General features: G+C 45.2%; 2 protein-coding genes across 5 annotated transcripts in view; one reads left to right on the top strand and one right to left on the bottom strand.

Moving 5' to 3' along the window:
* Positions 1-3,122, top strand: part of LOC122715323 (nephrin) — a 220,543-nt gene extending 217,421 nt beyond the window's left edge. For 3 of the 4 annotated variants that reach the window (XM_043937420.1, XM_043937423.1, XM_043937421.1), the window contains exon 14: positions 344-3,119. In XM_043937420.1, coding sequence (XP_043793355.1) covers positions 344-687 — 344 coding nt within the window. In that variant the 3' untranslated portion in view covers positions 688-3,119. Of the gene's footprint in view, positions 1-343 lie in introns of all 4 variants that reach the window. The other variant, XM_043937424.1, reaches the window with a different exon arrangement.
* An 850-nt stretch (positions 3,123-3,972) lies between these two features.
* LOC122715123 lies at positions 3,973-6,280 on the bottom strand. The gene is made up of 3 exons (XM_043937045.1): positions 6,068-6,280; positions 5,117-5,341; positions 3,973-4,482 (listed from the first exon to the last, which is right to left on the bottom strand). The coding sequence occupies exons 1-3, from the start codon at positions 6,278-6,280 to the stop codon at positions 4,285-4,287; spliced, it is 636 nt and encodes a 211-aa protein (XP_043792980.1). The 3' UTR covers positions 3,973-4,284.
* Between the last annotated feature and the right edge of the window lie 7,590 nt (positions 6,281-13,870).

Raw genomic sequence — 13,870 nt, 5'->3', positions numbered from 1 at the left:
GCCATATCTTTTCAGATATGCCGTTGTACACGCGGGACCGTCGCTAAATTTTCCTTCCCCTCCTCCTTCTTCTTCCACCTTCTTCCCGGCAAAAGAAGCGAAAAGAAACAGAGTTTTATTCGATCGCGCGCAGAAGCTTCGCCGCCTCGCAATTTTATCCATTATCCATAAATGATATTGAAAACATCGCAATTAAAGAAAGTGAAAGGACGTAAAATAATTTTCAATGGAGAAGTGTGCACGCTCGAAGCGGTGTTGCGATGCTACGCTATTTCGAAAAGAGAATGGATAGGGAGGAGGAGGGGAAAGAGAAAAAGCCGAAAGAATTGTTCCGATGTTTCAGAGGGCAACCTGGCGGAAGTGAGCCCGCCGAGTTATCCAGGTGGATATCCCCCGGGACACTGGGTCACGCCCGGGCCTACGCCAAGCATAGACGAGCTCTGCCACAAATTCACGGGGAGGCCGACGGAGCTGAGGTTACCATCGAGGAGCACGTTGCCGAGTTTACAGAGCATGCCCGTGACGGGAGGAGCGACGATGGGCGGCGGTGGGCAGGGGATGGTGGGGGCGCAGGGTGGCCTCCCTCTAGGAAGCGGCCAAGGTGTCGTCGTGGCGGGCGAGTGCCTGGACGGAGAGGCGATCAAAAGACGATTGATGGCAAACAGGCTGCCGGAGAGTTGCGTCTAGGACCTCCCACGGGTTCGTGCACGGGGCGTGCTCAAGGGCGCGTTAAAGACAATCGCGCGCTCGACTCGAGGCAACGATGGAGAACTCGTGGAGAGGAACTTTAAAATTATCCGCCAAAAATTCTTTTGTAAAAATTGTTTTCACAGCTCTTCTCTTCCCTTCCTCTCTCCTCTCCTCTTTCCTTCTTTCTTCCCGCCTGGAGGAGGAAGGAGGAAAGAAGAAGAAGAAGAAAGAATCGGAAAGAAAACTCTTCCACCTGAGCAACATGTTCCGAAGTAGTCTTCTTCCCCTGCAAGAAGTCGGCGTAACTATCCCCTCTCCGTATGTTCGTATCCCCCTTTCTTTCCCTCCAACGAACCAGCCATCCGATCCCTCAAATAATTGGCAATCCTCGAAGAAGATACAGCTCCTTCTTCTCTTATTTCCTTTTGCTCTTGTCGATTAAAAATAAACGAATTCACGTCCTGAATCGAATCCTCGTCGAGAGAATCCTCGGCGAGAAAAGATAAAGGTTGATTCCGTTCCGCTCCTTTCCTGGCCGGAATGAAGATGGATCGAGGAACGGGGCGAGAATATGTGGCAAGAGGAGAGGGGAGGAGATAACGCGATGTTACCGTGCCGAGTGGGGGGAGGGGAAGAAGGAAGGGCGGTTGATCGAGGCTGATCAATCAGTTTCGGTTCCGACAACGGGGAAACGTACACTCGGTGAGGGAGCGAATAGTTACGAAAAGTGAATTTGTTACGAAACACGATTTTATACGTCGTCGTCGACCTTGTCTTCGTTCGATTATTTTCTTCCCGAATTTCTTCGCGTGCTCGAACGGGGATCGGGGGGGGGTTGTCGCAGAGTTGTCAAGCCAACCACTCGCTCGTCCTCTCTTTCCGACTGTCGGCGCATCGACAACAGCGGAATCGACAATAAACGCGAATCGCGATTGCGTCGCGATCGAGTCGAATCGAAGTTTGGTACGAGCGGTCGGTAAGTTAGTTTTTCATCGAGAATTCGCGTCGCGATGTGATCGCGATGTAAGGAGAAATTTTGGAAAGAAAGCGATCGTCGAAATTGCTGACCGTTCTCCTAATTTCGATTCTTTTTCCTTTCTCTCCTTTTTTTTTTTTTTTTTTTTGCGAGATAAGCACAGTAAGAAAAGTACTCCAAAAGGCGAAGCGCTTTTACATACACACACGGATGAAAAATTGAATTTGCAAGGTCGGGCTTCCATCCGTGGCGACGGAGTCACGAGGCTTGACGGGGAAGCTGGAAGTAAAAAGTGACAAAGTGTATTCCTAGGAGGGCGAAGTGACGCGAAACTTTGTCCGAAACTCTCTCGCTCGAGCTTTGAACGAATGTGAATCGAGAGATGGAAAGTGAGTGGAAGAGGAATATAAATGTTGAGTTATCGCGTGCGTGACGTCGCGTTCACCCTTTTCCTTTCGAAACTGTACTGTAATCGAAAAGTAGGGAGCAACGAGAGAACAAGTGAAAGAGAAAGGAAAAGGGAGGGGAAAGAGGAAACTCGTTAATCGATGTATCGTATCAATTGTACATAAGTACGTATCGTTGAAGAATCTCCCCCTTGCGCGGAGGGGAAGGGAAGATGGCGCGAGAATGTCGTGGTAATTTCGATGTTCACACGGGATTCATCGATTTCTCGTTCGAGTGGCGTGTCGGCGGCTCGTTATTTTCCTCCTAAAACGTTCCTCGTCAAAACTCGATCTTCGTTAATTAAGAGCAACATGGCGACGAATAGATCGCGGAACCACGTCGGGACAAATTTTCTATCGAAAAATATCTCCTAGTTTATCGACCGTCGATATGAAATTTAAGGCGATATGATTTTTAAGGGGAGGGGGGGGTGAAAAACGAGCCGATCGACGGGATCACGCTTTTTTCACGTCCATGAACATTAGCCTAAATATAAAATACGGAAAACGGTCGTGATCCGGGAGATCGAATTTTTTTTCCAGCGTGATAAGAATAGGAAGACGAGTTTTCTTTTGCGGAGCTCTCTTCTTTTTCTATATATACATATATACAAACTCCCCTTTTTTATAACGAATATTTCGACAAATTTCGATGATGATGGAATTCTTCGAATTCTCTAAGAAGAAAGAAAAAGAAGAAGAACGCCGCCTGTGAGAGAGGGATACGATATAAAATCCAAAGACTAACGAATACGTGTACATAATCAGATGAAGCGAGGGTTAAAATGTAAATCGAATTGTATTTTAAGTTCACTGTATAGGGGGAGGGGGTGATTTCATATCAGAACTCCATATCGTCTATTAAACTCGTATGTATATACTACATAAAGTTTCGATCTGAATAAACTGTTTAACTGTCCGAACTGAATCGAGCTTTGAATCTCCCTTACCCCCCGAGGGCTGGCCAAATCCTCTCTCTCTCTCTCTCTCTCTCTCTCTCTCTCTCCCCCCTTCTCCATGATATTTCTTCCACGATATCGATTGCTTGAATCGAGGGAAACAAGTTTCGAAACGTTCCATATCAGGGACGTCAAAGGTTAAAGAACAAAAGGGTAGATTAAACCGAAGAAAAGATAAGGAGGGGAGGGAAATGTTGTTGCGCAAAATTAATCATCCGTTGGTGTATTACAAAAACGTATACCTGTTTAATGTTTAGAATTGGAGGAGGGACGCGAAACTCGATTTGAAAGAACCATTGATCTTCGTAAAGGGCGAAAGCATTAACACGTCCGCGATAAATTTGACAACCTCGCACTCGCCAACGTCGAGATCCTCGAACTTCGTACGTAGAGTTTCGAAAGTATGGGATTCCTCTCCATTCCAAAGTGAATGGAGGGGGGGAGGAAAAAAGATTCTTAGCGGGATAAATTCCTTCCTCGAATAAATTCAAATGATTCGGAATTGACTTGAAGCGCACCGTTTAACGCAATCCGAAATTTATATTAAAAGCTTGCAACGAGGGGACACGAGAGGGAATCGAGGGAGAAATTCGAGTTGGAGAATCACGGGGGGGAGGGGAGTCGATAAGATCGAATTTAGCGACTCGCCTGATCCCTTCTTTCGTTTTAAAAAGAAGTAGGGTTGGATGTAGGTAGTCGCGTTTTCGGGGATTACTTTTTCACCTTGAAAGTGTAAAATTCCTTGCTACGAGTAGCGAGGATAGTGTATATGTATAACACACAATGTAGAGAAAAGCTTGAAATTTTGCTCGAGCGTGCAACTATTTCGCGAGAAATGGTGCACCCTCTGTCTGGAAAAAGATAAAAAGGAGGAAAAAGGGAAAAAATGGAAGCAGCCTGTGAACGGAATTTTAATCTCTTTGTATGGCGTTATCGCACGGTTTACGTGCACTTCCACGCAACTTATTTGAAGAAACGTCCGAAGAACGATCCTTATCGACGAAACTATCCGATCTTGTCTCTCTCGAGGCAAGTTTACTCTTTACTCTCTGCCCTTATCTCTGTCTTACAAAACAACGAGGGAAAAGTTATTTTAGAAATTTATTCGTGCATTGGGATTTTTTTTTTTTTTTTTTTTTCTTAAAAAAAAAAAGTTACAAGACGAGTGCAAACGATAGGACGCACAGGATTTGTGTTTCGATGAGGGCAAGGGTCAAGCTTTTTCCTTGATATCCTCTGCCGCATCTTCCTCCTCCTCCTCGGATTTGTCCGATTCCGGAACCATGAGTCTTTGAAGCTGGTTCCGCAGCGCGGTCGACGCGTTCAGGATACAATTCATCACGGTGAACACGGCCTGATTGTACTTCTTTATCAACTTGTATTTGATCTGATTGAAGCGGGGCAATTCGATCTGGGGAAAACATACGTACGCGTGTGATAATATTTTTAACGATATTTTTAACGGGGAATGGAAGCACTAAAGGGTGTCCCAAAATTTGAATTTTTGCGCCATTCGTGCGCCAACGCGAAAAAAACAAAAGACAGATTATCGAACAAAATCACGAGGCTCGTTTTCATCTTGATGGATCTCGGTTAATCGACGAAATTGTCGCGTTTGGGCTTCGAAGAATCCACGAGTGAGAAACAAATGTTTGGTTTTTCAGCATCATTCTTCTTCGAAAATGTCAGGCAACAACCTGTTGTTAATGACAATCCAGTTTTTCCTGCCTTTAAATCGCAAGATATGAGTGTTGTTTCAACAAAATACAGCCCGAGAAACAATTCAACAAATAGCTGACGTTTCCTGTAATTTTGGCCAGATCGTGCGATTTAATCGCTGTTCGACTTTTTTCTTTGGGATTTTTTAAAGTCTAAGGTTTATCCAAAGTATCGACGAAATTCAACCACATTTAATTGCAAACAACGCCATATGCTATTTATGAATGAATAAAAAAATTTACAAATATAAACGCGTGCCTTCTATGAAAAATTCCTTGAATTTTGGGACAGCCTTTGGTTACGTTAACAGAAATCGTAATTATTACATCCTCTCTTTCCGCTCTGCAGTAATCCTCAAAGTCGTTCGAAGGTGAGATCGTAGCCATTATCCTTCGATACAGGTCCTCGACTTCGGCGCTGCTCCCCCACAGACCCTCGGAACGCGTCCAATAGACGAGGCCAGCCGCGATGCTGCTCTTGAGAAAGAAGAGGAGGATGGTGCAGAATCTTTGCCCGAATGTCCTTCTCTTCTTGGGCTGGCAATCGCACACCTACGTACGAAACACAGGTTGGACAGAGTTTGAGTACGTGACTCGGAAGAGTATCAATATTTGACGATTTTTAAGAACAAACGCTACGTTTATATTTACATTCGGAATCGAGAGACGGATGGATACCCGGAGGATACCACGCTGCGAATTCTAAAAATTCGAAGAAGCATATATATATATATATATATATATATATGTATATATAGGTATATACGTCGTCGGATTTCGAGCTAAACACAAGCAGCGACCAGTGCTGAGCCGTTGGAGGAAGGTACGAAATAAGCTCGTGTAAAAGGAGGATTCGTCGCGTTTACGAAACCCTCGAGAATACCCGGCTCTCGGGCCTCGACGAGAGCGCTCTCTGCAGTTAAACGCGACTATGCGTCCTCGACTCACGTCACGGGTCGTCACGTAAGTGCCGTGCCCCCTCCCTCTCCGTCGGATACTCTGCCATAGCTGTGTGTACACGCGCATCGAACCGCGCATCCTAATTTCAAGGTAAACGTAACGACTCGATCGAGTAACCGATACAGACGCGGCTTAGGATAACGCTCGTCGTTAACGAGAAAATAAAGTTATATATTATATCGCGTCTCGAACAACAAATTATAAATAAATATAATTATAAATTATAGAAGCGGTTGAATTAAATTTTTAGCCCAATCTTTCTTATGTATAATAACGAAGTATTTGAACGAGTGTATTGTCGAGGTTTGAAGGAGTCACCTTGGGCGGGCAAGTTCTTTGCATATCCTTCCTCGTGCAGATTCTAATGGCCACCGGTTTGGGCGTCCAATAAGACGACGCTGGGCCGGTCATCGTCGGACAGGGTTGCATCGTGTCCGCTGAAACGAGCTTCTGAATCCTCTTCGGTCTTATGCATGTTTCCGGATTGGACAAGTTGATGGTCTGCGCGACACACTTCGTCCCTCTCTTCATTATTCCTCACCCTCTCTCAATTCTCGGTCGAAGATATTTCCTGTTCCTTCCGATACTTCATCGGGATGAAATATCAAACCGACGAGAATATTGGAATTCGAAAGGGGATTTTTTTTTTCTTTGTGTGTATATATATATGTGTGTATGTGTGTATGTATGTATATGTAAAGTTGGCGGTCTCGGGTCGGCACGGGGGGCGGGGGGTGAACTCTTTAAAAACTCGGACGACTTAACACGATCTCTTTATCTGTACGATTTTTCCTTTTTTGTCGAACGTTATCTACGAATTTTTTTCGAAATTTTTCAAAGGTTCACGCGCGTTCACTTTGCATCATCGACATAACCTCGAAACATTACGATGTTACGAATTTATGCAGGAGAGTTTGACAGGGTAACAGGGGCAGTGTCACGTCCTCTTTGTACACCATCGAAGAATTTTCCTTGGCTAGTCACCGAAAGTGGTTAGAAACTCTTGAACGTGGATGGCTTTTCTCTTTAGTACATGTCGCACGAATTTTGACCAACGTACAAACAGAAACTTCATGATCGTTCCCATCCTCGAACATTCACTCTCGATACTCTCCAACGATTACCTCCAACTTCGCGGGGCACGATCTCCTCGCAAATTTTTCACGCCAAATTTTATATTTTAATACGATAAAAAAAAGAGAAAATTCCGTATCTTCCGTCGGCGAGAAGGGAATCTTCGATCCTCGGGGATGGAACAACGTTATACGCAGACCTCTCGGTCGAGCGTCGCGAAATTCACGTCCCCCCCTCCCCCTTTTCACTTTGCTCGATAACAAAGGGGAAAGTAAACCTCGGTTGATGCTCGACCAAGCAACATTCGCTTTCGAGAGCAACATTTTTTTTCGTCAACGCCGTTGGAAAAAACTCGTGAAATTTGCATCCGACACGCTCGTACCTCCTTCACGCCTATCCGCCCCAACGCTCTTTTTCACAGGTTGGGGGATCCTTCCTTTCAACTTTCACCGCCACGATTTGCGATGCGATTTTCGATTCTTCGAGACGACTCTTGGAAAATATCGTGGGAGGCATGCATCACTTTTTTATCGCGGCCACTTCCAGCGTTCCGATACGCTTATTAACAGGCGGACAGGCCGACGACCCTAGGAGAAATATGGGCGCGTAAACGGTGTGATTGTTGTGTGGGAGGAGAGGAAAAAAGGGAAACGGGAGGGGGAGGAGAAAAGGATTGGGGGAGAGGGGGGGAATGAAAAGGTCGATCACGACGCGCGACGGCGAGCTATCTTGCCAGGGTAAATGCATTCGTTCCCGATCGATAAGGGTATAAATCAAAGGTTAATAAATCAACTTTTAACATTCCGAGCGGCCCGCTTTATAGCCCCGTTATGCTCGCTCGATAAAAAAGAAATCGAGAGACGGGATCGTGTCAAATATCGTCCCCCGCTCCTCGAATAGAACCCGAATGAAATTGCCGATTGATCAAATTTGCTCGATAAGCACGAGCTTTTTCTCGTCTCCCCCGTGGTTCTCGTGGTTGATTCTACGCGGTTGACGGTTCCATTCTCTCTCTCTCTCTCTCTCTTCTTTTTCTTTTTTTATTTATTTATCCCGTCGAAATCCAACTACGACGGGATGAATGTAAATTTGAAACGAAAAAGAAAACTTCGATCGATACGAACGAAGAGGGAAAATGTTTGGACGGGGAGCAAAAGAGAACTTCTTAACGCCGGAGAGGAGAAATTCACGGTGAGAGAGTGGAGTGGTCGGTCGGTCGGTCGGTCGGTGGGGTAAAATTTTGCAGGTTGAAAAGAAACATCGAGGAGGAAACGGCTGGTTCCACGGCAAAAAGGTGACGGTTACGGCACGGATCCTCGTTAAAGAAAAGTTGGAGATAGACTGGTAGAAACGGTAGTTGGGTTGCGAGGGGCAAGAAAGAGAGATGGAAAAGGGGGAAACGAAACGCAAAAACGAAAGGGAAAAAGGGAATGAGAGGGGAGGGGGGCGAGTTTCGAAGCTCCTCGAGACCCTGGTGGTAATTAGGTTGAAAAGGGAGCTAAAAATCGAGCCATAACTCGGGGAATAATTAATTTATAATTAAGAGGCGTAATTGAAGAAATTCCTCCTCGCGAATCGTGAAACTAAGGGAAAAGATATATCTTTCTCTTTCCTTTCCCCCCCCCCCTCCCTTTCCGTTTCCCTCCAGAAGACAGAGATCGGTTTCTCTCCACCGATAGAGTAAACGTTTACCCTCTCGGGTCATATTCGTTCTCGACGCGGGCGAAGAAAAAAAAGGGGCGAGAATTCTCGAAAAAACGGTCGAGACGAAAGAAAGAAAGAAAAAAAAAAAAACAACCGAAACGTCGAAAAACGATCTCCGGATCCTCGGCCGGATATTTCACCTGGCTGAAATCTCGGTGACTAAAAAAAAAAAAAAAGAAAAGAAATGGGATGTATTATCGTCGTTCCTTCGTCTCGGCGATGAAGGAAAAAAGAGCATCGCGAGAGACGATCGAGGATCGATTCCGATCGATCGACATTAGGAAAAAGCACGGAGCAGCTCGGGATAGATCTTTTAACGAAGGGTATATAGAGGAGAGAGAGAGAGAGAGAGAGAGAGAGAGAGAGAGGAAGGAAGGAAGGAAGGAGGCACGAAGGAAAAGGGACCTCAGGAAACTAATTTTCGCGATATTAGTCTTACGAAATTGGTTATTGATGTTCCATTCGTCCGCCGATAATGGCGGACGGAAGCGATTCCCCGGTGAAAGGTCGTAAGTCCAGGAAGGTCGAGGATCCCCCTCCACCCTTCGCCCTTCTTAAAGGAATTGCTTCCTTAACGGGCGTTAAATCGACTTTCCCGACCGATCTTCCTGCCTTTGCGATTGACAAATATTTCGTGGTCCATCCTCTCCGCCCCTTTCCCTCTCTCTCTTTCTGCCTTCCCTCAGAGTTCACCCTTTTTGCCCCGAGCTACTGGTCCGCGCTACCTTCGCCCGCTTCCACCTGGACGAACGCTCCCGTCTCGTCGCTTCTGGCATTTTGCCAACTACCTACCAACCTAGCTAGCCAACAATGCCAGGAGGAGGAAAGGAGAGGAGGCAAGGAATCGATAGATTCGGGCCAAACACGACGAAACAACATTTTCCCTCGCGGAGATTATCTTCGGTTTCGGCTCGCGATTCGAATTCCTTTCACGATTACGACCGAGGGGATGGTCTCTCTCTTTCTCTCTCTCTCTCCCTTCTGAAGATCGACAAGAAGGAATTCCTTTGTGCGGGGGTAAATCTTATACGTAGTAGTAAGAGTAGACGAGAACGATTTACAAGCATCGATGAAATGTCTCGACGGGAGGTTTGGACGGAAATTTGTAGATTCGAATAACCAAGTACAGGATTCGATGTATACGAAGTCGAGGGAACGAAACGGTGTCTCGTATTTCGAATGTAATCCAGGTATCGAACAGTCGTTAAGTCGGCCGCTTCCATGGCGAGCCGTCCAAACGGGCCTGGTATTATGATTTGCAGCGGCGCCGTAAATTGGAATTACTCGGATATTTCTGTACCGTGTCCGTCCTTCGTCCCAATTCCTGCAATGGATCTCGATTTTACCTTCGCTTCCGTAACTACGAATACGCTTCAGAAGCAGAAAGAAGCCAGAGGGATTAAGATATCGGGTGGAGTTTCGAACATTGTAGCTGAGGTTGAAAGTTTAATCGCATCCTCATAGTTCTCTCTTAAATTAAGTATACCTTTTTCTTCTTCTTCTTCTTCTTTAAACCGAGTTCTAAGTCCGTCTTCGAGTTATGGGTCAAAAGATTGGCGAATAATTTTTCTTCTTCTTCTTCTTCTTCTTCTTCTCTAAACCGAGTTCTAAATCTTCGAGTTATGGGTCAGAAGATTGGCGAATAATTTTTCTTCTTCTTCTTCTTCTTTTCTAAACCGAGTTCTAAGTCCATCTTCGAGTTATCGGTTAAAAGATTGACGAATAATTTTTCTTCTTCTTCTTCTTCTTCTCTAAACCGAGTTCTAAGTGCGTCTTCGAATTATGGGTCAAAAGATTGGCGAATAATTTTTCTTCTTCTTCTTCTTCTTCTTCTCTAAACCGAGTTCTAAAGATTGGCGAATAATTTTTCTTCTTCTTCTTCTTCTTCTCTAAACCGAGTTCTAACTCTTCGAGTTATGAGTCAAAAGATTGGCGAATAATTTTTCTTCTTCTTCTTCTTCTTCTTCTCTAAACTGAGCTCTAAGTCTTCGTGTTATGGGTCAAAAGATTTGCGAATAATTTTTCTTCTTCTTCTTCTTCTTCTTCTCTAAACCGAGTTCTAAGTCTTCGAGTTATCGGTCAAAAGATTGGCGAATAATTTTTCTTCTTCTTCTTCTTCTCTAAACCGAGTTCTAAGTCTTCGAGTTATGGGTCAAAAGATTGCTGTTTAATTTTTCTTCTTCTTCTTCTTCTTCTCTAAACCGAGCTCTAAGTCTTCGAGTTATGGGTCAAAAGATCGACGAATAATAATTTACGATAAAAATATGAAATTACATCAGGACACTACAAAGAAAGTGGGATAAAATCACTCACCTTCCCTGAAGAAAGAAAGAAAGACCTTCGTTTTGCAATGCGTATCGCGATGATTAATCGATCGCGGTGGCGTGTAAATAAAGGTGATACCAATGGTGCAAACGATAACGATAGAGAAAAGAAGAAGAAGGGTGTCTCTCTCTCGCGTCTGTCGGACCGCGTGTTTGAAAGTTAAATTTACAAGTAGCGTTTCACGATCGCGGCCTTTAAGGCAATATCGAGGGCAAAGTACGCGGCAGTAGGCCATTACAAAGTTATAATAGTATGGCAAACCTTCTTACGACGTTCAGAGGACTAGGCGCGCGCCATCGTTTTGACTTTAAAATGAAATGGGAGGGGGGGGGAAAGACGCGTGAGGAGCGCGTAAACGTATACAACGGAACCCGGTTCCCTCCTTTCGGCCGGCCATTATCCCCAAAGTGGAACGTTTTTCCGAAACCCACGCTCGTAATGGCCCGTGTAATGCGAACCCCTCGGCTAAACGACCGCCACTTGGGCCCCCGCCTCGTGTCCAGCGCCCCTCGGATTCTAATTGCCGCCCCTCGATTCCTCCTTCGCGTTCCACGTTTCCCCCCAACTTGTTGCCTTTTCTCCAAACTTCTCCCCTTTCCAAGGATTTCCAAGATTTCTCCTTCTCTAACCACGAGCGAGAACTTTTTTTCAGCAAAAGGTTAAAGCGTTTCGTTTCAGAAATTTTCAATTTCCAATGCGAATCGAATGTGTACATTTTCTAAATTCCATTTTATTATCCTTCGTTTTACTTCGACATTGGAGACGGATATATATCGATATTATCGTTGGCCGATAAGTAAATCTCGCGTGTTCGAGGAAAGACTAGTAAATCTTTTTTAGAGGGAAAGGGAGTTTTCACGAAATTATTAACGAAAAAGATAGGGAGGAGATGTTAATAACTCGATAACCTTCTTTTTTTCGAAACGTTCGAGCGGGATACGTTAAACAACGCGCGTGTTCCATTCGTTCCGTTCCATTCGTTGAAAACTCTGTATTTCGTTGGACACGAAAAAAAGAAAGAGCAGGGAGACATCTTGAAAAACACTCGTATTCACGAATCCTAAGATTTTGAAAATTGAAATTCGTCGCGCGCTCGACTCGATTTTAAACCGGAAGAGCGAATGGGATCACGATGTTGGAGAAAAGGAAGGAGCGAGAAGGATGAAAAGGCGAGATGCTGGGATAACGTACAACTCGGTCGGTTCCACCGAATTAGCCCCGCGGACGACGAAACGAAACGAGGTTTAAAAGTTTTCTAATGAAGTGCATTTCGGGGTGGATGACGCGCGCGTGCAACGCGTTTTGAACACGATGGGTTTTGTTTTCCCTCTTTTCCTTTTTTCCCCCCTCGCGAAAAAATATCCGTTTCGAGCGGCTGGTTAAAGAATACTTGAAAATCATCGTGGTCGAGCGCGCACTCGAAATCAAGTTAGCGCGTGAATTTTATATTAAAAACTGGGAAATTTCCGTTTAAAAAAAAAAAAGAAAGAAAGAAAGAAAAAAAGGGAGGAGAAGCTCTAGCCTCTGTATCGTGTACGAAGATGTCTTTCCTTCTTCTTTTTTCCCTCTCTCTCTCTCTCTCTCTCTCTTCTTTCGTTTTTATTCGAAAGTAAGATCCGTCCAAGAGACTCGACTGCAATTTATTAGAGCGACGCGATTCTACTCCGGTTCCTTTAGCACCAAGGTTGAAATTTCAACCGAATAAAAAGTAACTACGATCTCTCTCTCTCTCTCTCTCTCTCTCTTATTCTCTCTTATGGCTCGCCAACGAATTTTCAAAGATAAAGCGAGGTGTCGTCCGAGTTAACGACCGTGTGTGTGTGTGTGTGTGCGTGTGTGGTCGAGGAAAGTAAGCTAGGATCCTTTGAAGCGGGAAAGGAAAAAGCAAGTCGCCTCTCTGAAATAGCGATAGCAAGATGAAATATATACGTTTGCGGTGGGGTCGCGGGTTAGAAAGGAGATATTCATTTCACGCGTGCCTGCGTGTAAATGCGAGGGTACGTACGTATTCAGGGCCCGTATATCATCCCTTTCGAAGGACTTTAAATCAAACCGGGCAGCCTGAATAACCCACCGATTCGAGATCCTCCGGAGAGATACACATCCGGATTTTCAAATGAAAATGTTCACCGCTGCTTCCCTCCAACTCTTTGATACCCCAGCATCAAACTACACCCCTGCTCTTTTCGACCTCCCTTCTTTTCCCCGACGACCAACTTTCACCGAGATTACCGAGATTAATCGATCCCATCGATCCCTTCCTTCCTTCCTTCCTTCCTTCCTTCCTTTCTTTCTTTCTTTCTTCCTTGCACGCCATCAAGCGGGGAGAGCAGAGGATGGAAAGATGAAAATCGACACCTTGCTCTCGAATTAAAAATCCAGGAGCGATCGAAGGAGACACTGCGTCCATTTTGCTCGACGTGTGTGTGGAAAGAGCGCAAGAGCGACGAAGAGCGTAGGGGGATAGGAGGGAGGGTAGGACTTAAAAATATGATTTTAATACCACTGCTCCGGGGCTCCTCGTATATCACGCTTTTGTCCGCCTACCATTGTCTCTGCACCCTCCCCAAAAACCACCTTCTCCCCCTCCAGATCCCCCAGATCCCCCTCCCTCAAAAATTGAAAATATTCCGGCCAGGATAGGATACATTTGGATGATAATCGGTATAAAGCTGTGATAATTGGTCGGTGGAAGCGGCCCCCTCGTGAATTAGGAAATTGGATGGGTGAACGAGATACTTGCTCCTTGGGAACAAGGGGGATGGGATAAGGAGCGAGAAAATCGATCTCGAACTCGCGAGAGGATGAAAACAGACGATGCTCGTATAGGGGAGGAGGAGGAGGAGGGGGGAGAGGGGGGTCGTTGGCCGATGGAGGAGAGGAGAGGTCGAGGCGTTGGACGACTGGGTAATTTGTTAATTTCATTATAATGGGTTTCCGTGTTCTCGCTTTTATACGACGCGGAAGAGGAATCCAACCGGGCGATAAATAATATTAGCCAGCTCGGAACGTTTTATT

This window comes from Apis laboriosa, unplaced genomic scaffold (genome assembly GCF_014066325.1).
Source record: "Apis laboriosa isolate Shangri-la unplaced genomic scaffold, ASM1406632v1 scaffold34_cov151, whole genome shotgun sequence".
Lineage (NCBI taxonomy): Eukaryota > Metazoa > Arthropoda > Insecta > Hymenoptera > Apidae > Apis > Apis laboriosa.
This window is presented reverse-complemented; position numbering and strand designations above follow the sequence as displayed.

What these genes read in the sequence shown, in the direction of transcription:
- LOC122715123 (XM_043937045.1), bottom strand. Translation starts at nt 6,280, where the DNA reads ATGAAGAGAGGGACGAAGTGTGTCGCGCAGACCATCAACTTGTCCAAT. An exon ending in AAAGAACTTGCCCGCCCAAG is followed by an intron (nt 5,342 to 6,067) that starts GTGACTCCTTCA and finishes TTTCGTACGTAG; the next exon opens with GTGTGCGATTGCCAGCCCAA. An exon ending in GCAGAGCGGAAAGAGAGGAT is followed by an intron (nt 4,483 to 5,116) that starts GTAATAATTACG and finishes TGTTTTCCCCAG; the next exon opens with ATCGAATTGCCCCGCTTCAA.